The following is a 26,548-nucleotide window of genomic DNA, read 5'->3' as shown; positions in this document are numbered from 1 at the left end:
TTTGGGAAGGGGGCGGAGTTGGGGCAGGGGCGTGGGCGGGGCTGGGGGCGGGGCCGGGGCCCCATGGAGTGTCCTCCATTTGGAGGCACAACATATGGTAACCCTACACTTACCGGAGGGTCCGGCGGCAGGCAATCGGTTTTCTGGGATCGACTTATCGCGTCTAGTGAAGACGCGATAAAATCGATCCCTGATCGCTCTGCCGTCGACTCCGGAAATCCACCGCGGCAAGAGGCGGCAGCGGAGTCGACGGCAGCGGTCGACTTTCCCCCGTCCTCACAGCCAGGTAAGTCGACCTAAAATACGCAACTTCAGCTACGGTATTCACGTAGCTGAAGTTGCGTATCTTAGGTCGGACCCCCGCTGTAGTGTAGACCTAGCCTTAGTGTTCTCTGCTAAAACCATCTTTGGGCATCTCCTTTTGCACGTGGCACAATCCTGCACCAGGAAATTCTTGAATGGAAGGGAAGAGTTTTGTCTACATAGGGACACTCAAGAAAGTTAATCTGCATTAACTAAAGATATGAATTTAAAGTGGGTTAATTAAATTACATTAAACTCCTGTGTGGACACTCCTATTCAGAATTAGAGTGGCCTTAATTGGATTACGATTATATCACTTCAGTGAATTAAGATAAATTGAATTAAGGCCACTTTAATTCTGAATAAGAATGTCCACACAGGTTTAATATAGTTTAACTAATCCACTTTAAAAATTATTTGGATTAAGTTTCCTGAGTGCGCCTATGTAGAGAAGCCCTAAGTGTGTCTCACTCAGTGTGGGGATTAGCTGGCCACCTGCTCCTTCACTCCAGAGCAGGTGTTCTGGTCTCTTGACCTTGGAGTTATGTACTCTGCTTTTTTTTTTCTTTTTCTTTTTTGGCACACCTAAGCCTGAGCATCTGAGAAAGTCAAAGCAAAATCAATATGACCCAATCCTGCAGCTCCGGTTACTTATTAGAGATGTCTGCCTTGGTTAGGTGTGCTGCTGGCTATTTTGTGCAACTGCCTGAGCTCACAAGCAGCTTGCAGTTCACAGGAAAGCTAGCAGGCATTCATTCCTCACTGAGGCAATGGGTTGCACAAGATCCCAAAGGGATGAGAAACCCTTTGTAGTGTGCCCGTAGAGCAAGAAAATGGGGCTGTCACGCCATAAGAAGATGACCTTGCTGATCAACCCCAATGTATGTGTAACCCGGCCTACGCAGCCTGACTGTGTATTCCTCTGGTGGCTAGTCCATGTGTATGAGTCTGCTACAGCCTTGGAGCTGTGGAAGCAGGATTCTTCAGCATAGGCTGCAGAGGCTCTTCAACTCAGTTATTCTCTGTGATCTAGCTACTAGGTGGAGACAGAGAGCCACATACGGTATTACACCTGTCCCATTCCTGATCCAAGTCTGGTGTATCACCCATTTCACCACCACTCCATGGATAGTCACCTGATTTAATTTGCCTCCTCTTCCCTCAGGTCACGTTTGAATTCATCCCGCAGCACCTGGGTACCACAGAATCGTTTTGGACCTTTACAATCCCTGAACAGAACATCTCAGTCCCATTCCTGTTGGTGGGCAACACCACCGACCCCTCAGTATCGCTGGACAGATCCCACCTGAACTATTTCTCTCTGTTAGTCGGTAAGGACAGACTCTGTGTCCCGCACTATGGGAGCCAGTGATTGCTGCTACCTTCCACTTTTCTCTCCATTCAAAAATGTAGTGTTCTATAGTTACTGTTGATCCTAATTCTGTTATTTAACATTAAAAAAATAGAGGCTGAAAGTGGAAAAGAGCACTTCAAAGGAGAAAGACAATTTCTGTCCATCTCTCTTCGGGTTTATATTGCTGCCCATCACCTTAGTATCTGAGCACCTTCCATGTAAAACAATAGCAATGTTCAGCAGCAGTCAAAGAAGCTAATGTCAGGAACCCTTAGGAACGGGATAGATAATAAGACAGAATATGTCATAATGCCACTATATAAATCCATGATACTCCCACAACTTGAATACTGCATGCAGTTCTGGTTGCCCAGTTTCAAAAAAGATATATTAGAATTGGAAAAGGTCCAGAGAAAGGCAACAAAAATGATTAGGGGTACGGAACAGCTTCCATATGAGGAGAAATTTAAAAGACTAGGACTTTTCAGCTTAGAAAATAGACAACTAAGAGGGAGGGATCTGATAGAGGTCTATAAAATCATGATTGGTGTGGAGAAAGTGACGAAGGGAATGTTATTTACCCCTTCACATAACACAAGCACCCAGGGTCACCCAATGAAATTAACATGCAGCAAGTTTAAAACAAACAAAAGGAAGTACTTCACACAATGCACAGTCAACCTGTGGAACTCATTGCCAGGGGATGTTGCGAAGGCCACAAGTGTAACTGGGTTCAGCAGAGAATTAGATAAGAATTAGATAGATAGGTCCATCAGTGCCAGGGATGCCACTCCATGCTCAGGGTGTCCCTAAACCTCTGACTACCAGAAGCTGGGACTGGACGAGAGGGGACGGATCACTCGATAATTGCCCTGTTCTCTTTGTTCCCTCTGAAGCATCTGGTACCAACCACTGTCACAAGACAGAATCCTGGGCTAGATAAACCATTGGTCTGACCCAGTGTGGCCGCTCTTATGTTCTTAATAGCAAAGATCCTAGTTGATTTCATGCAACACCTGGCATTTCTCCCTTTTCAGGCTCAGAACTCTGCATGGGGCAGTGTTGGGTTTTTTGTTTGTTCTTTGAAGATTTTATTCATTTATTGTTGGTTGGTTGGTTGGTAGGGGTTTAAGGGTAGAAGGGGTGTCAGATTTCAAATTTCTCAAGCAAAGCTGCTTATTAGTGGTGAGTGAGACATAGCAACTGGGGAAGAGGGAGGGTGGAGTAAAGAATGGGTTAAAGAAGAGATTTCCGATGTGTTCCATAGAGTTTCTGTTGTCAGCTGAATCCCAGTCCATCCATTCATCCACCAGTACAGTATGTGAGTGTGTGTCAAGGGGTTGGTCCCATGTAAAGGTTTCATTGGTTCATGCCTGGTGTGGGGACATTCGTGAGCGATTTTCGTTGGTAACCCCAGCTGAGTGCCTGCAAGACCCATGTCAGGCCATATGCACTAGCTGGCATTCGTGCATTTTAGAGAAAAGCTGCTTTGGCAAAATGTTTAGAGTTTTGGAAATTGTTGTCAGGGCTATTTTACCCATCCCATCTCCTTGCTCATTAAATGTAATCAAGCTGTGCTGTCAAACTGGGATGGGACGTCTACACTGCAGCTGGGAGGGAGCCTCACAGCCCAGGGAGACAGAGACGCGTGAGCGCCACTTGAGCTAGAGTGCTAAAAACAGCAGTGTGGATGCTGCGGCTGTGGTGGAGACTGGGGCTGGCCACCCACGCTTAGACCAGGGGGTGGGCGAGCTGGAGGGCCTGAGCTGCTTCCCAAGCTGCAATGCTAGCTTGTGCTCTCTCAGTTCCAGCCTAGACGTACCCTTAGTCCCTGGCTATGCACAACCGGGTCTGGTCCATGACTGGGGCTCCTAGGTGCTACCACAATACAAAATACCAATAATTATACTGATGAGGGTACCGAATTCTGGGTTAGCTCGGATGCTGTATTTCTCATGCGCAGCTCAATGATAGACAGCCGTGTTGTTCACTAGCATCCCTAGTGATTCCCTCCGCCTGTATAGAAGTTTAATTTATTTTACATTCTGCATTAACTATGCTTCTCCGGCAGGGGGAGCTTTTTGCCTTGCCCTTTCCACCTGCAGCACATCTGGCCTAGTAAAAAAGACTTGGACAAGCCATGCACTTTTCTATGAGATAGATGAGTGGTGGCTGATTCCATGCCAACCTGCCAGGAGAACTAAAGGTTTGCTGTCTCCTTCCTGTGTTTCCTCCAAAGGACATGAGGCCCACAAGACGGTTCACATGATTAACAACGAGAATGAGACCTTCAGCTTTGCTTTCAGAGACTCCTCGCGCTATTCAGAGGGACACATTAACTACCTAACAGTGCAGCCCATGGAGGGCTGCATTCCACCTCTTTCCAGGTAAAGGGACAGAGCATGTCTAGGGCTCACAGGGCTAGATTGTGGCTCCCAAGCACAGTGCTGTGTTATCTGCATTGTTAGATTCCTTCCACGCTGTACAGTGGTTTCACCTCACGGCATCAGCTCTTACGCAGCCAGCAGGCAGCTCTCGGTGGGACACGCTGGTTCCTCTTCTTACCTAGTCAGTCTCCCCGTTCGCATTCAGGGTCAGATCTGCTGCCTTAGTGATGCCTTTAGAGATTGCTGCTGTTTTTTACTCCTGTTAGCCCTAAAGCCAGCACAGCTCTGGGGGTATCTACACTGGAGCTAGAGGTGTAATTTCCAGCTCCATTAGAGATTCCCACCTAGCTCTCTGATCAAGCTGGTGCACTAAAAATAGCAGTGTAGCTGCGGCTGCCTGGGTGGTTGGATGGGATAGCCGTCCAAGCACCCGAAAGCCTATTTACATATGTGGCAACTAGCCCGTCATGCTGCCCATGCGGCGGAGACACTGCTATTTTTAGCAGGCTACCTCAGTCAGAGCTAGCACAGGTATGTCTACTCAAGCTGGAAGTTACATCTCCAGTTCCAGTGCTGTAACACACAGCTGGAGATACCCAGAGCTGTGAGCCACTATTACCCCTATGCCTCTGCAAGAGTGAGCTTTGCTGGAGAGGAGAGGAGAGCAGACTGTCAGCTCCCTGCCACACCAGCCTGTCCCCATCACCAGCAAACTCCTCAAGGCTCTCCCAGCCCAGACAGAGATCAGAGGAGTAGTCACATTAGTCTGTATCCACAAAAACAACGAGGAGTCCGGTGGCACCTTAAAGACTAACAGATTTATTTGGGCATAAGCTTTCATGGGTAAAACCCCACTTCTTCAGATGCAGCCAGACCAGCCCAGACCTCGCCCAGCGGGTAACACTCAGTGAACACCAGCCCTCGAGCCCATCAGAGATGGTTCTCTGCGATGCACAGCCCCTACCACTGTACATGCACAGAAGATACTAAGTTTGCGGCTCTATCAGAGTCATCACATTACAGCTTATTTACAGGGGTAAATGCACCTTTCCCTTCAAACCCAGCACAGAGTTGGTTTATATGAAAAATAAAACAAGTTTATTAACAAAAGGCTATAGGTTAAGTGATACCAAGTAGAAGGAATAAAGGTAGAAAGAGTTACAAACAGACAGAAGTACAAATGCCCTTTCTAATGGCTAACTCCTAACTGAACAAGCTACAGCCTTTCTACAAGGTACTTTCCTCACCCATCTTCTTTTCCCAGCAATGGCTGGCTTGCTTTCAGCGATGTTCCCTGCAGAGTCCAAGGTGCTGGTTCTCCTTGTCTCCTCAGGTGAAAGACGATCCAGAGTCTTTCTGTGTGTTCTTATGTCCCAATCTGCCTTTGTTGCAAGGATCAAACTGATCCCCTGAGGTTCAGTCTCCCATCTACTCTGGGGGTCGACTCCATCTTGATTAATGTGTCCCCTGGTGTGTTCCACAGTGACACGTCCTGCTGCAGTTTTACAGTGTAAGGCCATGTCTACACAAGCACTTATGTCAGCAAAACTTTTGTCGCTCAGGAGTGTGAAAAAACACACCCCTAAGTTTTGCTGGTATAACCGCTCGTGTGCACAGTGCTGTGTCGGCAGGACACGCTCTACCACTGCTCGTTACACTGCTTTTATTATGTTGACGGGAGAGCTCTCTCCCCTTTGCTTATGTAACTGCGTTATGCCATCTTACAGCGGCACAGCTGTATTGGTACAATGTAGACATGACCTTCATGTTCTCTTCCTGCACTGTGACCTCCAATGCAAATGAATAGCCCATTGAATTTGGCCACACCTGCTTTGAGATGTTAGCCTCTTTCCTTTGTCTTGAGAAAACCTGTTTAGCAACTCTCCCTGATGTGCCTGGTTAAAACACCTTTTAGTTACCGACTTTAAAGCTTAATTTCAGTGAGTAGTCACAATTCCACTCACTGCATTTTACAATGATAGTACTGACCACCATGCTACCTCACTAGGCGTACTTTGTACCAATATCATTGCAGTAGTGTGTGGGGTGTGAACACGGGTGCCTAGGGTCACAAGTATAGACAAGCTGGAGTCTCTTCCTTGTCTCCCTTCCAGCTACAAGGCCATTCAGTCATTTACACCTGTGCACGCCCATTGAAAGCAGCAGGGCTGCCCAGGTAGCACTGAGGACATCCTTTGAATTCAGTGGGACTATACAGGTGTTACCAAGGCCATCATTTGGCCTGCAAAAGCTTTATTTCTGGTGATGATGCATGAGAAGGACAGATCCCAGCGTGAGGCAAGGCTGAGTTTGCCAGGTTGCCAGTCAGAAAACACATCTTCTGGCTTGTAAACCAAGCATTTGATCTGGAAATGACTGAGGGATGATAAAAATGGAGCCACTGAGCCTGGTGACATTTCTGTAGAGTCACTTTCCAGAGCAGCACCACGCTTCAAGAGCTGCATGGTTCTTTGAAGTCACTGCAGGGTGCTCACGCTTGTAGCTGCCTGATTTTTAATCTCCCTTTTAGATGTGTTCTCTTCTAACTTTTTGAGCATGTGACACATTGAAAAAGGAAAGAATGCTCAGTCTCCGTGTTCCCTTTTGTTTCCATCACTTCCCTGGCTCGCCACTGCCATGGCAGTACCATGGGGAAATAGTCTACCTGTGAACTCACGTTGGTTTAAATAAAGTTGTTCTTGTTTTTAAGAACAGTTTATTGATCTGCACTTTCCTCAGAGCCTTCTGCTGACCTGTAAGGGAGGCATGTGGGTGTCCTGACCTTTGATCTCATTTGATCCTGGCCCTTAGACATTGACTGCCTCCTGTGAGGGTCTGAACTCCCATCAAAGTCAATGGGAGTTGAGAGTCCTCATCAATCCCCAGGAGCTATCTATTGTGACATAGCAGGGTACAATCCAGACCAATGAATAGCTGTCACCCCTGCCCTCTAACCTGGGGTGCCCTTCACAATGCCTTGCTACGGTTTGCCCCCAGCATGCCAGTCACTCCCAGCTACGTCTGGGTGTGTGCTGCAGCCAGCCAGCCCCACCTTGGCTCTTACCAGCCTTAAAAATTACCACAGGGTGACCCCAGCACACTCCCAGTCCTAGATTTTCCCCAGAAATGTTTCTCCTGTACTGCCCAGCCCTCCCCTGGACAGTGCAATTATACTGAGTCTGTTATTCCATTAAGGGAATAATATGCACACAACTTGTTACCCCTAATGGAGTTTTCCAGGCACTTCAATTTAACATACTGCATTAGATAAAATAATAAAACAAGTTTATTAATTAGAAAGCGGGAGATTTTAAGTGAGTCCAAGCAACGAGGCATAAAAGTCAGAAATGGTTACAAAAAATAAAGATAAAACACTTGTTAATGCCTAACCTATGGATTCGAGCAGAGTTCCTCACCACCTGCTCCAGCCGATGACTGACCAAACTCTCAGTCAGGATTCCTCCCCCAGAGTCCAACGCTTGCTTCCTTTGTCTCTTCAGATGCAGTGAATGCAATAGACAGGGAGAGAGCGACGGGTGCCTTGCGGGGTTTGTCTCTCCTGTTTATAGTGTCAGTCCCCCTCTTGAAAAAAATTTCCAGCTGAGACCAGGAGCCAGAGAGTCTATCTAGACAGATGTTCCCTGCTGGTTTTTTCATCTGTTTGAACTTCCTTTGTCTTCCCTTCCTGCTTGATGACTCTGTTTACTGCTCAAATGCAAATTCAGACAAGCCCACATTCCTCTGTTTAGGACCGACCTGTTTGCCAACATCTGTGTGGGCAGGGCTGTGGGGTTTGGAAGGTGTATTAATAACACCGTACAGGTGAATCTTATCACATCACATACAATGTTTCTGCACATAATTTACCAAGACAATCCGGACCAGCAAATTATGAGTTTGCCAGTGATACCTCACAAGGCATACATTGTACAAAGATGATTACGCTAGTGTGGAGGCTGTGAATATAGGGGAATATTCTCCCACACCTGTCTTAGGTATCTATCTGGCCCCATTACCATCATACCTGAGCACCTCAAAACCCTTCACGTGTTGATCCTTCACACACCCTGGTGAGGCAAGGCAGGGCTCTTATCCCTGTTTTACAGATGGGGAGCTGAAGCAGAGAAAGACTAAATGACTTGCCCCAGGTCACCCCTGGGACAGAGCACGGAATTAAACTCGGTTTCCCTGTGTCCCACGCTAGTGCCCCAACCACGGGGCCATTCTTCCTCGTTTGCTCACAACCTCTAGTGCAATAGAGTTCCAAGAGCCAGCAAATAAAGCCGCAGTGTTCATCTCCCCAGGCTTCCTGTTACCATCCTCTTCACACCAACGTTGGAGGGGGAGGTGAACTTTAACCTCATCTGTGATGTCAAGAGAAAGACCCAGCCGCTCTCCTTAAACGTCAAAGCCATTGGCTACAGCATGAACGTGTGCGTCAGGTGCGAAGAAAACGACGGCTTGTTCACCGAGCTGAGTCTGCAGGAGAGCAGCAGCATCAACTTTGAGGAGGTGAGAGGGTGAAGACGGGGTGGGGGGGGAGGAGAGGGTGAAAAGCGCCCAGACAGCTGCAGCCCTCACCATGCTATGGCGCTTTGTGAGATGGTCTCAGGAGAACGCAGCTGTGGGGCAGTAAAAACAGGCCCGCCAGGAGAGCGCCCACCCTGCCCATCACAGAGCAGATGTAGCCACATGCGGCTGGGGCTGGTGGAAGTGTCCTTGCCATGCCTTGCTGAGACAGCTGACAGTCAGTTTGCTCTTGGTGTGCAGACCTTCCCAGCTAACCCCACACCCAATGGTCACTTCCAGCCAACTTGCTTTGTCTTGCCTTAGACTCATCGATTTAAAGCCAGATGGGACCATTATTGTCATCTAGTCAGACCTCAATCTACCATTTTGACTGTAAGCTCCTAGAGGCAAAGGCCCACTGTCCATGTGTTCTCTGCACGCTTGTGGCGCTATATCTTGCTCCCACTCTTGTGAAACACTACATGGCACCTGCTTCACTGTGACGCTGGCAACTCCAAAGTTCCCTACCAAGCATCCTTAGCATGAAAAGTGATCCTGCTGCAGCGAGAAAGGACTCTATAAAAGGGACGGACCAATCTGCAGTGGGGGGGAAGGTTAGGGCCACTGTGGTGACTACTGCTGCATTGGGGTCCAAGCGGGATGCTTCAGAAGGGATTTAGGAGCACACGTCCCAGTGTATTGGGCACTTCTGAAAATCTTCCACAGTCTTCAGTGAAATAGCAACAAACTCAGGGCCTGATCCTGGCAACCCTTTCTCACATGAGCAGCCGTTACCCCAAGGAATCCTTTCAGATCAGGCCCTAAGCAAGGCATTTCACAAGCCCTTCTGTGCCTAGCACTTCAGCTGTACATGGCCCAGCACAATTGCAGAAGAGCCCAGGATAATGCAAATGGTGCTAGATCCTTGCTGGATCCCATGCTATCAACAGGGCGAAATGGTGTCTTCCCAGAAAGAAAAGTGATGAAGATAGAGGAATATTGCAGGTCACGATGGAGGTGCACAGAGTTGGGTGGGTGAGACATGCCCTGCATATATTTTCATTGGTGCTGTTGGTACAATGATTTTGTGAGGATCAGATTTCACTTTAAACCAAGTACGTGTGCTATAAAACAGTGTAGCGGGGTGAACACCCGCTCCTGCCCTGAGGGGTTGGAAAAGCCCTGCAGAGGGCTGGGGCTGGGCAAGGTAAAACCCTGGCTGATTGGGGGAAGTGGCTGCAGCTGGGCCACACCCTAATCAGAGCCCAGATGGCCGGTATAAAGAGGCTGGGAGCCAGGAGCTCAAGAGTCTCTCTCTGCCTTCAGAGAGAGAAGGGCCTGGCTGCAGGGAGCTAGACACAGAGTACCTGGGTGGAGCAGGGCTGGGGAAAGGCTGAGGAGCTGGGGAGCTCCAGCCTGGAAAGCCCCAGGCTGCGGCCTAGGAGAAGGCTAAGGGGTACTGGGGGTTGCAGAGGGCATCCCAGGGGTAGGCCAAGGTAGCAGGTCCAAACTCCCCTTGCCAGTGATGAGTGGCCTATACTGCAATCTGCCCCAGAGAGTGGGGGCTAGATGGGGACTGTCAGTGGCCTTATCCTGAGGTGGGGTTAGTGGGAGGGGAGACCTAGTGTGTGTGTGGGTATTGCCTGCAGCACGCAGGGCAAGGGGCACCGGGGTCCTGGGAGGGACACGGAGGCCAGAGAAGAGGACAAGGTGGATCACCGGCCTGCAGAGGGCGCTCCAGAGGCTGGCGAGCTAATTCCCTGGCTGCCCAGCAGGAGGCACCGCAAGGGTGAGTCCGGACCCTCTTACAGACAGCAACAAGTGTTAGAGACTCTGGGAATAGCTGCCCGATGGATCTTCAGCATAGTAGTCCAGTGCATTACCAGGCCCCATGCATTTCCCAGCTGTGGAGCTCACTGGACAAGCCTGTCCTGAGCAGCTGTGGTCCATCCAAGCTGTCGCGCTGTAGAGAACTGTGTTCACAGACATGTACAGGCATCCTGGCTCTGTGCGCCTAGCTCCAATCCCCGCTGATGAGTGTGCTGTTTGGTGGTGCATTGCATAGGCAGTAAGAGCCCAAGCCCTCTCTCTGGCTCAGGACTGCCTAGGTTTTCTGTCCATTCATGTTGGGTTTGCCAGCCCTTCAGGTATTAACCCTGTGTGTGCTCTCCTCCTGCATACAGGTGGAAATAAACGACTCTGCTTACCGCAACTTCTGTGTCCTGAACACTGGCAAGTTCAATTTCAGCTTCTCGTGGGAGTTTTCCGGCCCCAAAGCACTGCAGCACTACCTCTCCATCACCCCCGAGAACGGCACTGTGGAGGCAGGAGAGCGAGTACAGGCCCAGCTGACCTTCCACCCACTGAAGACATGCATCTTAAAGGACATGGAGCTTAAGCTAAAGGTCAGGGCGGGAGTGTCATGCTCTCCTCCCTGCAGGGCACAAAAGCCAGGCAAACCCTTTTGGCAGGGGAGAGCTTGCTAGAGCAAAGCCGGAATTAGATCTCACATTGAAAAACAGGGCACCCCACCTGGCTCCACCCTGGGCAGCTGAGCTGAATGTACAACAAGCTGCAGGCCTGGGACCATCCAAGGTAGCGGATGGCGCCCACCAAAAGCAGAGTCTGATTCCACCATAGTACCTAGGGGCACTGACATGGCGTCTACAGGGACCTTCCTGTTAGACACCTGCTGGGGAGCAAGACTCTGGTGGCTGTGGCTTGTGCTGCAAACTGACAGCCACCAAAATCTGTATAAAGCCAGTGATGAAATTCCCCTTAAATGTTAACTCATGAAGCCAAGGGATCTCTCTTTTCACACCCCATTTTCAGTTCCCGCTGCATAAGCTTTTCTGGGCTGTCACCACTGCAGGTTCCCATGGATGCTGGTCTCCCACTTCTGGGCAGCAGCATCTGTGTGAATGCAGCCCAGGTATGACTGGGTCACTCTTCCTGGCAAATTCTTCAGCAAGGCACCTTGTGGCCTGTTCTCTCCCCAGATCAGCAACGGGCCCACGTTTAGCTGCATGCTCCTGGCTTCTGTGGTGATGCCCACCATCCACTTCTCCTTTACCAAGCTTGACTTCGGAACCTGCTTCATCTACTACGCCGGGATGCCCCCTGCCAGACACATCCTTACCATCACAAACAAGGAGGCCAAGGAGATTAGGTAGGGCAGCAGTGGGACACTAGCTCCCCATGTTAGCTCCTTCCCTGGTCCAAGTCCGAGAGTGCAGAGTTTGAGCATGGATCTCCCACATCCCAGATGAGCGCCCTAGTCACCGGGCTATTGGCTATTCTGGGGGGAGAGTCTCTGTCTTTGGATTTGGCCAGAAATTCCATCCTGGCCTTGATAAACCTTCCCAATGAACGTTTCATAGAGACCAATCCTTTCCCAGGACAGATCAGAATTTTCCCACAGAAAACCATTTTATCAAAGAAATCCTGACCATTGCTACGCATATGCCCCATGAACCAGGGCAGTGCTGTTATTCCCATTGTACAGATGGGGGAACTGTGGCACAGAGCGGCTCAGTGACATGCCCAAGGTCACACAGGAAGTCTATGGCAGAGGAGGGAAGCGAACCCATGTCTCCCCAGTCCCTATCTAGCACCCTCGCCACTGGGCCATTTTCCTAGGGCGAGAGGGCAGGTGCTTCTGTAGTCAGCTTCCAAATTGCCTAATAGGCACATAAATCACACAGAAAAGGACCCATTTTCCTAGGTGAGAGACCCTCTTTTCTGTTTTCATGTGAGCTAAGAGGGTGCCTTCAATCACTGACCTGTATGAAAGAAGTGCATTCAGCCGGGGGAGTCCTGCCAGGCGTTTTCCCTCAGGATGATCTGAAGATGCCCGTATTTACTTCCCTTTGGGGTTATGTTCATCAGAACAGACCCAATTCAACCCTGCTGGCATTAAGCAGACCCAGCGTCTGTTGTCATCAGGCTGGATTTGTCTCCGTATGCAGAGCTAGCAGAGCTGGGTGGACCACTGGCAACTCCTCTGGATAAAAATGAATGGATACAGTCAAAGCGGGAGGGGGGACAGCTCTCAGCTACTGAACGTTCACCAGCCAAACATTCCAAAAAGTTTTTTTCTGGCCTTCCACAGCTTAGACTGCTTGTACACCAACACTGCCCACTTTGAGGTGAGCTTCCAGGCTGAAGTGCTGAGTCCAGGAGGGAAGATGGAGGTGCCAATCACTTTCTATCCCCGAGAGGCCGTTTCCTACCACGATATCATCCCCTTTGAAATCAATGGGCTTTCCCAACAGACCATTGAGGTCCTGGGGAAGGGCACGGAGATGAAGGTGAGATCAGACCACTGTTCTCTAGCTCCATATATCACACAGTCAGAGTGAATTTCTTTCTCCTTTCCTCAGTCATCCACCCTTTGCCATTCTCCTTCCCCTTTCCCCCGTTCCCTCGTTACTGATGCTCGCGCCTTCCCCATCCTGTTGTTCTTCTCCTGCCCACAGATTGACATCTTGGAACCGCCCAGCAAAGTGGTGAGATTGGGCGCGCTGTCTGTTGGACAAACTATGAAGAAGACTGTCACAATAGTGAACAATAGTGTTGCCCTTCTCACTTTTAACCTAACTTTCATGTTCACTGTTCCCGAGCTCCTGGAATCTAAGGTAAGGCCTGTTCTTCAACTGGAGTGCTCTTTATCTTGCCACTTATTTGTTATTTGTACTGCCAGTGTAGCGAGGAGCCCAGTCATGGCTAGGTGCTGTAGGTTGTCTGACCTAGTGGGTAGCTATTATTAGAGTTTACAGGCAAGATAACATGGTCTGGCAGAGCTCAGCTGCCGAGAGACTGGCCACAGCGTTACAGGTAGTTGGGGAGTGAGTCTCCCACTGTATGCGGCAGAGACGCTCACCCTTAGGAAGACCTGCAGAACTCGCAATTGTTTTATTGCAATATCACAAACACTACAATGTAGCAAAGTAGACAGAGAGAATATAATCCCCAGAACTTGCATTCTCACACCATGAGAATGCAAGTCTCATGGTCTTTGGACACAGCCCTTGAGTAGGTAAGATGACCCACGAGAGGTCCTTGCCCTGGCAGGGTCCAGGAATGCCTGGACAGAGTGCCACCTTGAATCATAGATGATGCTAACGCCTAACTCGTATTCAGTAGGGTTCTCGGCCACTTTTCCTTATCCATTTCCTCACCCTACTGTTGTTTGGGTACCCTTCTTCCATAGGTTACTAGGCCGTTTACTTCAAGCTTATTAGCAAATACATCCATCAGTTACTGTGGCATTCTTGTGACTGGACATCTGCTGTATATATCTAAAGCTGGTATAAACGCACCTTGTGATTACTTGTCAGCAGTTCAGCAACACTTGCTTATAACAGCACTCTGTCTTGTGACGACCTGTGATATAGGGTCACTTACTGGTTAGTTGCTTACATAGACGATTCATGTCTCCCCATACCGGAGGGGGACAATCTAAAGGGGAGGACACGTGACTGCCCCACATGTCTCCGCTGCCCAGAGACCTCCCCCGTGCCCAGCACAGGGCCACTGAGCTCTCCTCACCCCACGTTACCTGCCCAAGGGGGGCTCTGTCCTTCTTCCGCTGCACTTGCCCCCAGCATGTTCGGCTGCTCTCCCGGACAGCTGGGCCGGGCAGGGAGCAGGAGGGAGCCGCTTCTCACATGGCTGAAGCTGGCCGCTCCCGGTCGCTGCTCTGTGCAGCGCAGCAGCTGCCTGAGAGAGCCTGGCTGGGGAGGCTGAGGCGGCGGCCTGCCTGGGCTCAACTGCCAGTGATGGGCCAAGCATGCCGGGGAAGGGGGCTCTGGCTCGCTCAGCCCCTGTCCCCAGCAGCTTGGCCTGGGTTGGGGGCAGCCCGCCGTTGCCACCTCTCCAGCCAGGCGCTCTCAGGCAGCTGCTGCACTGCACAGAGCAGGGACCCAGCAGCTGGCGTGAGAAATGTCTGGGCCTGCAGGGACAGGTGCCGAATGTGCCGGGGGGCAGGCGCAGCGTGAGAAGGACAGCGCCCCTCTCCCTCCCCCCACCCAGCAGACCAGTCTGGGGGGCACGTTACTCTGCACACACCCCCACGCATCATCTTTGGTTGCTAATGTTGAGTCTTTAGGCCTTAGTTACTTTGGCTAAGCTATTATATTACAGGCTTGAGGCCTGTAGGCTTTTGCATGACTGCTTTGAGCCATACCTAGATCTTATTTATCATGTACCCATGTAGCTATAGTACCATAGCTGGCTGCATGTACAATCACTAAAAGGCTGGTCCCTGCCCAAAAGATCTTGGATTCCTTTGTGCTGGTTAATTGAACATATAGACTCCAAGGTTAGGTTACAGGCTTCCTGGACATGCAAGACAATGACTTTGAGATCTACAGTAGTAACTAGTCCATCTGCTGTGAGGGTAACTAGGTTCCCATCCTGAGAGCTCCTTCTGCGCTAGCTTAGCGTATGAATTCATACAGTAATCACCCATGGACTCATAGTAAAATGTCATCAATCCAAAGCCTTTGACCTAAGGACTTTGGATTTTCCATCACTCTGAGAGCACTGAATCACAGATGCTAAAGGGTTAAAGCAGAATATGTTCAAACAGTCCATGGAGATTGTGACCCAGCCTTACCTTCTTCAGGGTTTCCACTTCCCTGTTCTGAATTATATGTTTCAGTGTTGTTTGCCAGCAGGAAAGGGACAGAAGGGCTCTGGGGATTAATAGGGTCTGGTGCCTTGCACCTCTACAGTGCACGTTCAAATCCAGCTCCGGCTAGAACTGACCAGAAATCTCTGCTGGCCGGAGGCTATTTTGTGACATGTGTGAAATGACTCAGTCCAGTTTCCTGTGAACAAGTGTTAATAGCATAAGAAAACACACCCCTGCAATTGGCTCTAATTGTTTCCTTTATTGCCAGTCTTAGCAAATCAGCTAAGGTATGAATTAGCCCTGGAGACTGAATTACCCTGTGACCCCTAAAGTTGATTTCTCCAGGTCAAGAATGAGGCACATTAATACATCCCAGCTACCAATCCCAATCTGGACAAATACCTCATAATCCACCTCCCGGCTACTAATTCCCTCCCCAGCCACTAACCATCTCCGACCTGCAGATTTGCCTCCTTCCTCCCCTTTCCCAGACTAGAGCTCCAAACCATTTCCCAGCTGTCAGAATCCTTCCTGAAAACTCCAGGCACATTTCCCCACTAGAATTGCTGCCAGCCCCTGAGCACCCCGATTCCAGGTGTGATTCTCCGGGAAAAGACACAGCATTCTAAGGAGCAATAAAGAAATGACTCTTCAGTATGATACAGTCCCCAGGCCAGACCCTCCTGGAAGCTGTGACCAGAACTCCAGGATGGGGAGAGCAGTGGGACTTGAATGGACTAAAACATATTGAAGAGGACGGATAACAGCTTCTCTCAAGCATTAAGGGTTAGAGGGGTTCTGCCTAGGGTAGAGGTGGGCTTGGGCAAAGGCTCCATCTACAAATTCCCACCACTGAACCTGGAGGAGATGCAGATCTGGATTTGAATTTTGAGTTTCAGTCCCAGCTATGGGTTAGGTTTGTTTATGGAGTTAGGTAACAACCACATGGGACATGAACAGTGAACACTGACAAATAGAAGAGGAAGTTTGCTCCAATGGTCCAGTTCTGCCATTGACTCATTACTGAATCTTGTGTGACTTTGGACAAGTCACTTAACCTCTCTTTGTGACTCAGTATCTCCTTCTGTAAACTAAAGCTAACTCACCTGCCAGGGGTCTGTGAAGCATTTCGAGATCCTTGGCTGGAAGATGCTATGGAAGAGCAAGTATTTTCCCTCCTTCCCACCCATCCACCAAACAGGTCCATTCTTGGCATAGATGTAACGGCAGCTGAGTAGAGGCCCTGTAGGGACATACTACTCCAGGGGGCGATTGGGATTGGGCTAATAATGATGGGAGCAGCACAGGAATGAAACTAAGCAGTTCTGGGGAAGCTCTCCTGCTCCTCTCAATAGCTCTTGAGGGCTGTGTTCCCAGTGGTCAAACATCACATTTGGCCATCTGTCTGGGCAGGTTCTCAGCTTGTCTCCATCCAGCGACATAACTCTGAAGCCCAAAGGGGGCACCTGCAGCGTAGAGGTGACTTTCTCCCCAAAGTGCCGCATCCCGCTGTTCGCAGAGGAGGTGATGCTCGAGTGCATGGGGCTGCTGCGCTCCTTCTTCGTGGTGCGGGGCTGCTGCCAGGGCATTGAAGTGAGCTTGGACCAGGATCATATCCCCTTTGGAGCAGTGGTGCAGCGGAGCCAGGCTTCCCGGCGCGTCCTCATGCAGAACACAGGAGACATAGGAGTCAGGTGATGTAGCGTCCTCGCACAAGGCCTATTCCACTGCGGGTTTGTGGTGAGCCTGAGCCCCAGGAGATCTTTACTTGAGCCGTGCTGTCCCCAGAACCCAGAGATAGCAGAACAGTATGTAGCATGCCTCCCTACAGGCCCGGTTCTGTAGCCCCCAATGTTGTTGAGATACTCACGCAAGCCAAATCATCCCGTTTAACTCGGTGCCAGTGCTCGCTGCCGCGTGAGTAAGGGCAGCAGACTCAGGACCTACATGTCTGTGAAGGCCCATAGCCACCTTTCATGCTATTGCAGCTGTGCCCAAGGGCTGTATCTATGTCTGCCTGACAGCACAGAAAGTCATAGAGATGCTTAGAGAACCCTGCTCCCATCTTTCCCAGCCCGGCTGGGATGCACTGTGAGCCCAGCTTTAAATGTCTCCTTTTCTTCTTTGTGCTTTTCTTGGAAAGATTTAAATGGGACATCAAGAGCTTTGAGCCAGATTTCTCCATCAGCCCGGTGGAGGGCTACATCTCCCCAGGAATGGAAGTCCCCTTCGAAGTGACCTTTCATCCCTGTGAGCTGAACCCGGATATCCACTATGACAACCTGCAGTGCTGCATCCAGGGCAGCGAAGCGCTCAAGCTCACTCTGGCTGGCTGCTGCGTGGTGGTGCCTATGACAAAAGAGGTGACCTTAGCCGAGAGGGACCCGCCGCGCCATTCCCAAGTCCAGCCTAGAAGCTGGCTCGGTTCCCAACCCAGCAGTGTAGCTGCGGATGCACAGCATCTTCCCCCAGTGTCCAAATGGGAACAGCAATAGCACAGGTGGAATCTGCTGCAGGACAGAGCTTTAATTCTAGGACGAGGTCCAAGTGAGGATCTTAAACTTCTGTAATGACATGGACACTCATGCCCAGCTCTGTCGCTCCAGTGTAGGCCTGCCAGCACCTTGTGAGGGGAGAGCCATGAATGGGAACTCTGGCACCGGCCCCCTGAGTTCCAAAAGCAGAACTCAGACCAAACCAAGCAGCCAGTCCACCAAGAGGACTGTAATTGATGTCTGCACATTCTGCAGCACTTACAGTGAGTAGCCCCCCTGCCTTCGGCAGGCCTGCTTGTGTTAATAAGGACTGCAGAATTGGGCCCTCCGTGAAAATCTGCAAAATGCTCTTATAAGGGAGAGCTCTGTTTCTGTGTTTATACATGCCCGCCTCCCTGTCTGTCCTCCACCCCTCTCCCTTTCGTGTCTTTGCATATGGGTGAGGAGTACCTGCACCCCCACACACCACAATGCCATCGGTGAATGGAATGGATTCCCTACAGGGGATGAGGTCTCTCTCTGTTCCTCTGTTGCAGGTGATGAATTTCACGTGTCAGGTGCGTGGAAAACACACCCAGACTATCATGCTGTCCAACCGGAGCAACCAGTCATGGAACCTGCAGCCCATCATTGAGGGGGAACAATGGAAAGGGCCTGAATTCATCAGGGTAGAGGCCCATCAGCAAAACAAGCCCTACGAGATCACTTACAGACCCCTCACCATGAACGTGGAGAACAAGAAGCATCAGGTACGTGAGCTGTGGAGGTGTGAGAGCACTGGCAGCCATTTCTTTTATTGCACCAGACCTTTGTAACCACTGCTAGAGACCTGATAACACAGAGCACTAATTCTGGGAGAGTAACCGGTGTATCAGATTAGCAACTACAAGCTTTAAAACAAAGATTTTCAGAGGATTTGAGTGTTGAAATGAGCCCCATCCTTCCGGGTGATGTCATAAGAACACAAGAATGGCCATACTGGGTCAGACCAATGGTCCCTCTACCCCAGTAGTCATATCTGACAGTGGACAATGCCAGATGCTTCAGAGGGAATGCCAGACCAGGCAGTCATGGAGTGATCCATCCCCATCACCCATTCCCAGCTTCTGGCTAACAGAGGCTAGGGACACTTCAGAGCATGGTTTTGCATCCCTGCCCATCCTGGCTAATAGCCATTGATGGACCTATCCTCCATGAACTTATTTCTTTTCTGAACCCTGGTATAGTCTTGGCCTTCACAACATCATGTCATGGTATCCCTTGCACTGAGATCCCCCATCTGGGAGAAGGGACACCAGTTATTAGGGAGAGACAGGTAATAGTAATGAAGAAATCAATTATTATAAATATAGATCGCTGGGTTTGTGATGACTGGGAGAACCGCATGCTGAATTGCCTGCTGGGTGCAAAGGTTGCGGACCTCTCAATACACCTAGATACACTTACTTGCAGTGCTGGGGCAGATCCAGTGATCATGATACATGTAGGTACTAATGACACAGGGAAAAGTAGGAGAGAGGTCCTGGAGGCAAAATTTAGATTAAAGTCCAGGACCTCCACAATAGCGTTCTCTGAAATGCTCACAGAGCTGAGAAGACAGGCAGAACTACAGGGTCTCAATGCATGGATTAGACAATGGCGTTCGGAGGAGGGACTTAGATTTATTAGGAACTGGGGATCCTTTGGGGGAAGGGGGAGCCTATACAGGAAGTATGGGCTCCACCTAAACCAAAACAGAGCCGAATTGCTGGCATGTAAAATTAAAATTAATCATGGTCGTAGAGCAATTTTTCAACTAAGGGCTGGGGAAAAGCCGACAGGTGCGGAGCAGCACGTGGTTCTGACTTCCATAGGGGAGGATTTATTAACGGGGATTCTCCTAGTAAAGAGGAGAAGATAGAAGTTGATAAGGTACAGGTAGGAACTGAAGAGAAACAGTCAACCAAAAAAGTTGTTACATCCCAGGAAGGCAGACAACTACATACAGTATTGACAAATGTTATATATGCTTGTGTGCAAATGCTAGAAGTCTAAATACCAAGATGGGTGAACATGAGTGCCTGGTACTAAATGAGCATATTGATATACTAGGCATCACAGAAACTTGGTGGAATGATGTTAATCAATGGGACACAGTGATACCAGGGTACAAAATATATCAGAAGGACAGAGCGGGTTGTGCAGGTGGGGGATGGCACTATATGTGAAAGTGAGCACAGGGTCAACAACAGTAAAAATCTGAATCAGTACCATCAAATCTCTGTGATAGAAATTCCATGCTTTAATAAGAATATAGCAGTAGGAAATGTACCAACCACCTGACCAGGATAGTGATGGTGACTGTGAAATGCTCAGGGAGATTAGAGAGACTACAAAAACAGAAAACCCAATAATAATGGGGGATTTCAGCTATCCCCCTATTGACTGGGAACATGACACCGCAGGATAGGATGCAGAGATAAAATTTCGAGACACCATTAATAACTGCTTCTTGGAGTGGCTAGTCCTGGAACACACAAGGGGAGAGGCAAGTCTTAATTTAGTCATAAGTGGAGAACAGGATTTGGTTCAGTGGGTGAATATAGCTGAACCGCTCATTAATAGTGACCATAATGTAATTAAATTTAACATCCTTTTAGGAGGAAAAATATCAAAGAAACAGCCCCAGTAGCATTTACCTTCAGAAAGGGGAACTACACCCAAATGAGGAAGCTAGTTACATGGAAATTAAAAGGAACAGTCACAAGAGTACAAAAATACCTGCAAGCTGCATAGAAACGTTTTAAAACCACCGTAATAGAGGCTCAAAGTAAACATATTCCTCACATTAAAAAAAACCCAGCAAGAGGATCAAAAAAATGCCACCATGGCTGAACGACCGAGTAGAAGAAGTGGTTAGATACTAAAAGGCGTCCTTTAAAAATCGGAAGTCAAATCCTACTGAGGAAAATAGAAAGGAGCATAAACTCTGGCAAGTCAAGTGTAAAAGTATAATTAGGGAGGCCAAAAAACAATATGAAGAGCAACTAGCAAAAGACACAAAAACTAAAAGCAACATTTTTTTAAAGTACATCAGAAGTAGGAAGTCTGCCAAACACTCAGTGGGGCCACGGGATGGTTGAGCTGCTAACGGTGCACTCAAGGAAGACAAGGCCACTGCAGAGAAGCTAAATGAATTCTTTGCATTGGTGTTCACTGCTGAGGATATGGGGGAGATCCCCACACCTGAGGGATTCTTTTTAGGTGACAAATCTAAGGAACTGTCCAAGGTTGAGGGGTCAATAGAGGAGGCTTTGGAACAAATTGATAAATTAAACAGTAATAAGTCACTGGGACCAGTTCCGAAGGAACTCAAATATGAAATTGCAGAACTCCTAACTGTGGTATGTAACCTATTGCTTAAATCAGCCTCTGTACCAGATGACTGGAATGTAAAGCCAATTGTTTTAAAAGGCTCCAGAGGCGATCCTGGCAATTGCCGGTAAGCCTAATTTCAGTACCAGACAGATTGGTTGAAACTAGAGTAAAGAAGAGAATTATCAGACACAGTTGTGACCAGGGACCAGAGGGGCCACCCTGAGGATATTCAATTAGGGCAAAGTGCAAAGAATGGGGCAGACAATTCCCAATACTTAGATCCACCAAGTTAGCCACAGAAGAGGTTCTATAATATCTTACTGGTTACACAGACATCAAAACACAATTCCCTTAAAAGCAACCCAGCCTTTGGGCTCCCTCCCGACAGCCCAGTCGAATATGAAAGTTCTACCAATCCCGAAAGATCAGATACATGACCTCCCAGGTTAATGACTATTTCAGATCTTACCCAAATACACGCTTATAGCAAATACACGCTTATTAACTAAACTAAAATTTATTGAAAAAGAAAAGCGAGTGAGTATTGGTTAAAAGATCAGTATCCATACAGACATGAGTCCCGTTCTGAGATCAGTATCCATACAGACATGAGTACCGTTCTGAGATCAGTTTCAGAGCAGAGATGGGGAGCTTTGGAGTTGCATATAGTTCTTAGAATTAGTCCATAGGTTCAGGCCAATGTTCCATACACAGGGTGATCCAGATGGGACTGGAGATCTCAGTCTTATGACTCAACCTTCCCCCGCATGAAGCATCCAGCAGATCTGAGAGAAAGGATCAGGTCCCAAGAGTTTTTGTACAGTTTTCTGGTAGGCTGCGATAGCCTCTTTACAGCAGGGGTTCCTTGGGTGAAAAATAGCAGCTCTGAAGTAGAACTAACTATCTTCTATGCATACCCAAGTAATTAGTTGCATTCATCAGCATAAGGTAATTATCCATTAAGCAGTTTACAGACAATTTACCACAAACTTTAAGGTGAAATATAGACAATGGTGTTATCACTCCCACATTTCATCTAAATGTTAATATTCCCTTTTGATCTCTGAATCAATAGACTATCAGGCTTGGAAGGAGGTCACCTAGTCCAACCCCCTGCTCAAAGCGGGACCAATCCCCAGACAAATTTTTACCCCAGTTCCCCAAATGCGCCCCCCCACCCCAATTGAACACTCAACCCTGGGTTTAGTCGGCCAATACTCAAACCACTGAGCTATCCCTCCCTGCTAGCTATAGTGACAGCAGGAATTGTCTGTTTACATGGCTAACATCTAGCAAGCTATAAGTAAACACATACAATTAGTATCACCTCCAATTCTCTAACAATACAGGTTTGCGTTTCAGAGCGCTAGTCCGTTTAGCATGGCTATACTAACTATTTCTTGGAATTGCCCTAATTACCATTTACATACTTTTCTAACATGTCTATAAAGGTTGAATTCGGGTCATTTACCCTGCTGGTTGCTTACTGGCCCAGCATCACAACAGTATATTGGGAAGAGTCAACCTGGCTTTGGTGAAGGGAAATCATGCCTCACCAATCTATTAGAATTCTTTGAGGGTGTCAACAAGCATGTGGACAATGGCGATCCACTCGATAGAGTGTACTTCGACTTTCAGAAAGCCTTTGGCAAGGTCCTCACCAAAGGCTCATAAGCAACATAGGCTGTCATGGGATAAGAGAGAAGGTCCTCTCATGGATCGCTAACTGGCTCAAAGATAGGAAACAAAAGGGAGGAATAAATGTCAGTTTTCACAGTGGAGACAGGTAAATAGCCGGGTACCCCTGGGGTTTTTAAATAGCAGTATCTGTACTGGGACCAGTGCTGGTCAACTTATGAATAGGGGTAAACAGTGAAGTGTCAAAGTTTGCAGACAATACAAAATTACTCAAGATGGACTGGTAAAGTCCAAAGCTCACTGTGAAGAGTTACAAAGGGAACTTGCGAAACTGGGTGACTGGGCAAGAAAATGGCAGATGAAATTCAGTGTTGATCAATGCAAAGTGATGCACATTGGAAAACATAATCCCAACTCTACATATAAACTGATAGGGTCTAACTTAGCTGTTGTTGAGAGAGAGATCTTGGAGTCATCGTTGATAGTTCTCTGAAAACATTTGCTCAATATGCAGTGGCTGTTAAAGAAGCGAACAGAATATTAGGAACCATTAAGAAAGGGATAGAGCATCCGAACATATCAGAATGCCACTACTGCATGCGGTTCTGGTAGCCTCGTCTCAAAAAAGATTTACTAGAATTGGAAAAAGTACAGAGAAGGGCAACAAAAATGATTAGGGGGATGGATCCGCTTCCATGTGAGGAGAGATGGAAAAAGCCTGGGACTGTTCAGCTTGGAAAAGAGAAGCCGGAGGAGGGATACGATTGAGGTCTATAAAATCATGACTGGACTTAGCTGCTAGTCCGTGCTGCCCAGACATCTCTGCTGCTGTTCTCAGAGCTAGCTAGATCAGGGCTCACTTGGGTATGGCTGCACATGCCGCAGTCACCCCTCACCGTGTAGACAGACTTTGAGCTACTGAACCAGGACTGCACCAGGTGTGGCTCCTTTCACAGAGAGCTGCTGTTGCTGCCTGAATTAAGCACTGTGTCCCATTAAAAGGCCTCTCCGAGATGTCCCACACACTTGGAGGTCACAGCCACTGCCCCAAGCAGGTTTGCTGGGGAATCTTTCTGCTGGCCTGAGGATGCCAACCTGCAGACTACTAGCAGCAACCTGGGAGGTGAAGGGAAGGGCGGGTGTGCAGGGGAAGCAGGCTGTGAATCAGGAGTGAGGACAGAGGGAGGCTGCACTCTCTCACCTGGGGAATCTGCAGGAGAGAGGCTTGTATGGGAGCTGGAGCATCATGGCAGGGATAACAAGGGCCGTGGGAGAAAGCTCACCATCCCCCAGCTTTATTAGCAATGGTGACTGCCAAGACTACTGCTAAGGCAACAGCTGGAGACTTTGGGGGGCAGATCTGCACAGAGTACAGCTCCTTTTGCACTCCCCTGCTGCTGCTGCATCTCTGGGCACGGCCAGTCCCTCTGCCAGCTGTGCACAGCCCCAAAGTGTCCGTACCGCACTGAGAATCAGCATTGTGCACTGACAGCCTGACCCCGCCTGCTTTTCTCCAGCCATGCGGCCACCTCTCCTCTGTCCCACCAGCAGGAGGGGTGAGCGGGAGAGCAGGAGCCCCTTCTATTGATTCTTCACAGCTGCAGGATCAGCCGTGCACTGGGGTGCGTCTGTATAGGCTGGTGGAAATGGCCGGCTTACCCTGGCAGTGCAGCACAGAGCAGTTGTCCTCATACCAGCAGCTCTGGCCCATATATGTATGTGCTCAGGAGCAGAGAAGCTGAACAGGGGCCCGTGAAGGCAGGGGAACCTACCAACCTTCTGCATTGTTTCTAGGGCTCCATCTTCTTTCCGCTCCCCGATGGGACAGGTTTGCTGTACCTCCTGCAGGGGACTGCAGAGCCCCCTAAGTCTTCAGGGACCATTGTCCGAGAGGTGCCATGCAAAACTACCTACACTGAATTGCTCCCCATCGCGAACTGGCTGAACAAGCCACAAAGGTAAACTGGGAACGGCCGAGCTGTTCACAGCTAGCAGCACGAGAGGGGCTTTCCAGGCTAGCTGCATCACTGGTGTTACCCTAACAACTCCCAGCCACCAGCCTGTGTGTGCTGTGACTCGGGTTCCCAGAAAGCCTCTGGGAGATTGTCTAGGCCACAAGTTTGCAGGCACTCAGACTGGCCTTTATTCCTGTCTCAGGAAGCATGGATCTGGCTGACAGCTATGCTTTGGGAGGGTTTATGCCAATAAACTCCATTTCCCTCCCCATAGTAGCCGGGGGGAAATTTGCCCAACAGTTTGGCAGGGCAAGAGCTTTCTAGAAACAATACATGATTAGGCCTTCAGCTAGCTTGTCACGGGGACGTCACCCATCCCCGCCATCTGTAATAACCCCCTGCTTAGTCACTCCCTCTGATCCATCACATACCACCCCAAGGGCTGATCAGACTGTGGCCTAGGAGCCCTGTGCTCCAGGGACTGCCCGGCTAGATCAGAGCCGGCGTCCATTGCCCTGGCTCATAGGTACCAACTTCCCCTCTGCCCCATGGGTGCTCGACCCCCAGCCACTCCTGGCCCCACCCCAACTCCACCCCCTTCCCCCAAGTACCCGCCCCTGTTCCCCCTTTTTACTGCCTCCTCCCCAGAGCGCGCCATGTCCCCACTCCTCCCCCTCCCTTCCGGAAAGTCCTAAGCGCCGCCAAACAGCTGTTAGGCGGCAGGCGGGAAGCGCTGGGAGGGGGAGGGGCAGGGATGCAGTGTGCTCAGGGGAGGGGGTGGGGGCAGGGGGAGCTTGGCTGCCGGTAGGTGCAGAGCACCCGCTAATTTTTCCCCATGGGTGCTCCAGCCCCACAGCACCCACGGAGTGGGTGCCTATGCCCTAGCTTATGCACTTTCCCCTTGGGGTTCAGGAGATCCCACAGACCCTTGCCTGTTAAATAACAATGGACTCTACAGGTCAAGATGATAAGGCCCCATCTGTGTTTCTTATAGATCAGTGAAATGAACCAACGGGATTTGGTCCATCCTCATGTGAATTCAGACGGGTCACATGCTGGGCCGTCCTGTGGGGTGGGCCGTATGGGCCCCCGCCCGAGGGGGCGCCGTGCGCAGGGTTGGATTCCCACCTGACCTGCTGCCGAGAGCCAGCTGGGCTGGCGGGGGCGGCAGGCGGGCGAGCAGCAGCCGGGGGCGGGGGCACTTGGAGGAACAGCCTAGGAGCCAGGTGACTCCTCCGGAGCAGGGGTGCCCCTCCCCTCCCCCCGCTACAAGTGCTCAGCCGTTGCTGTTCCTGCCCCCCCCACACACACACACCCTGTCCCTGGAGGGCCCTTGGCCACTCTGCACTGGGAGCGTCTCCTGTCTGCTCTGCGGGGGGGGGAGCTGATGGCAGGGTGTCCCCCTCCCCCCACCCGTGTACCCGATTTCCCTAAGCTGGGGGGACGGGTTCAGGCTCCTGACCCAGAGTGATTTCTTAAAGAGACAGCGCAGTCACTCACTCAGGTACACACACACACTGCCCTCAACACAATACACACTGTCACACACTGCCCTCATTGTCACACACTGCCCTCAACACACACACCAGGGCTCCCTGCATCCAGGTCCCTTTCCCCACCTGGGCTGTGCTGAGGCATCAGGAGCTGCTGCTGTCCTGCCCTCCCCTTACGCAGCCGGCAGGGAAAGTGCCCTGGATGCAGGGAGCCCTGACGGCTCCTTGCTCCCCCCTCCCAGCCCCCCCAGGGCTGCGCGGAGCGGAGGCGCAGCAGTGCAATGGGGGAGCGAGCAGCAGTGCCAGCTGCTTCGTGCATGCAGGTCAGGTTCCCCACGTGGGTGCAGGAGGGGGATGCAGGGGTTGGGGGCACAGGAGGGAGGGGCAGGGGCTGGGGTGAAGGGGCACAGTGCAGGGGTT

The 26,548-nt window shown here is 49.9% G+C and overlaps 1 protein-coding gene across 1 annotated transcript in view; it reads left to right on the top strand.

Moving 5' to 3' along the window:
- The window catches only part of LOC112119564 (hydrocephalus-inducing protein homolog), a 360,821-nt gene that overhangs the window by 331,791 nt on the left and 2,482 nt on the right, over positions 1-26,548 (top strand). The window contains 11 exon segments of the mRNA XM_029912025.1: positions 1,469-1,634; positions 3,897-4,044; positions 8,349-8,556; positions 10,737-10,958; positions 11,553-11,722; positions 12,665-12,863; positions 13,032-13,190; positions 16,604-16,884; positions 17,334-17,553; positions 18,222-18,434; positions 24,475-24,638. Of these exon segments, the coding sequence (XP_029767885.1) occupies positions 1,469-1,634; positions 3,897-4,044; positions 8,349-8,556; positions 10,737-10,958; positions 11,553-11,722; positions 12,665-12,863; positions 13,032-13,190; positions 16,604-16,884; positions 17,334-17,553; positions 18,222-18,434; positions 24,475-24,638 (2,150 nt within the window).

The sequence above is a fragment of the Terrapene carolina genome, unplaced genomic scaffold (genome assembly GCF_002925995.2).
Source record: "Terrapene carolina triunguis isolate 2854851 unplaced genomic scaffold, T_m_triunguis-2.0 Scaffold165, whole genome shotgun sequence".
In the NCBI taxonomy this organism is placed as follows: domain Eukaryota; kingdom Metazoa; phylum Chordata; order Testudines; family Emydidae; genus Terrapene; species Terrapene triunguis.
This window is presented reverse-complemented; position numbering and strand designations above follow the sequence as displayed.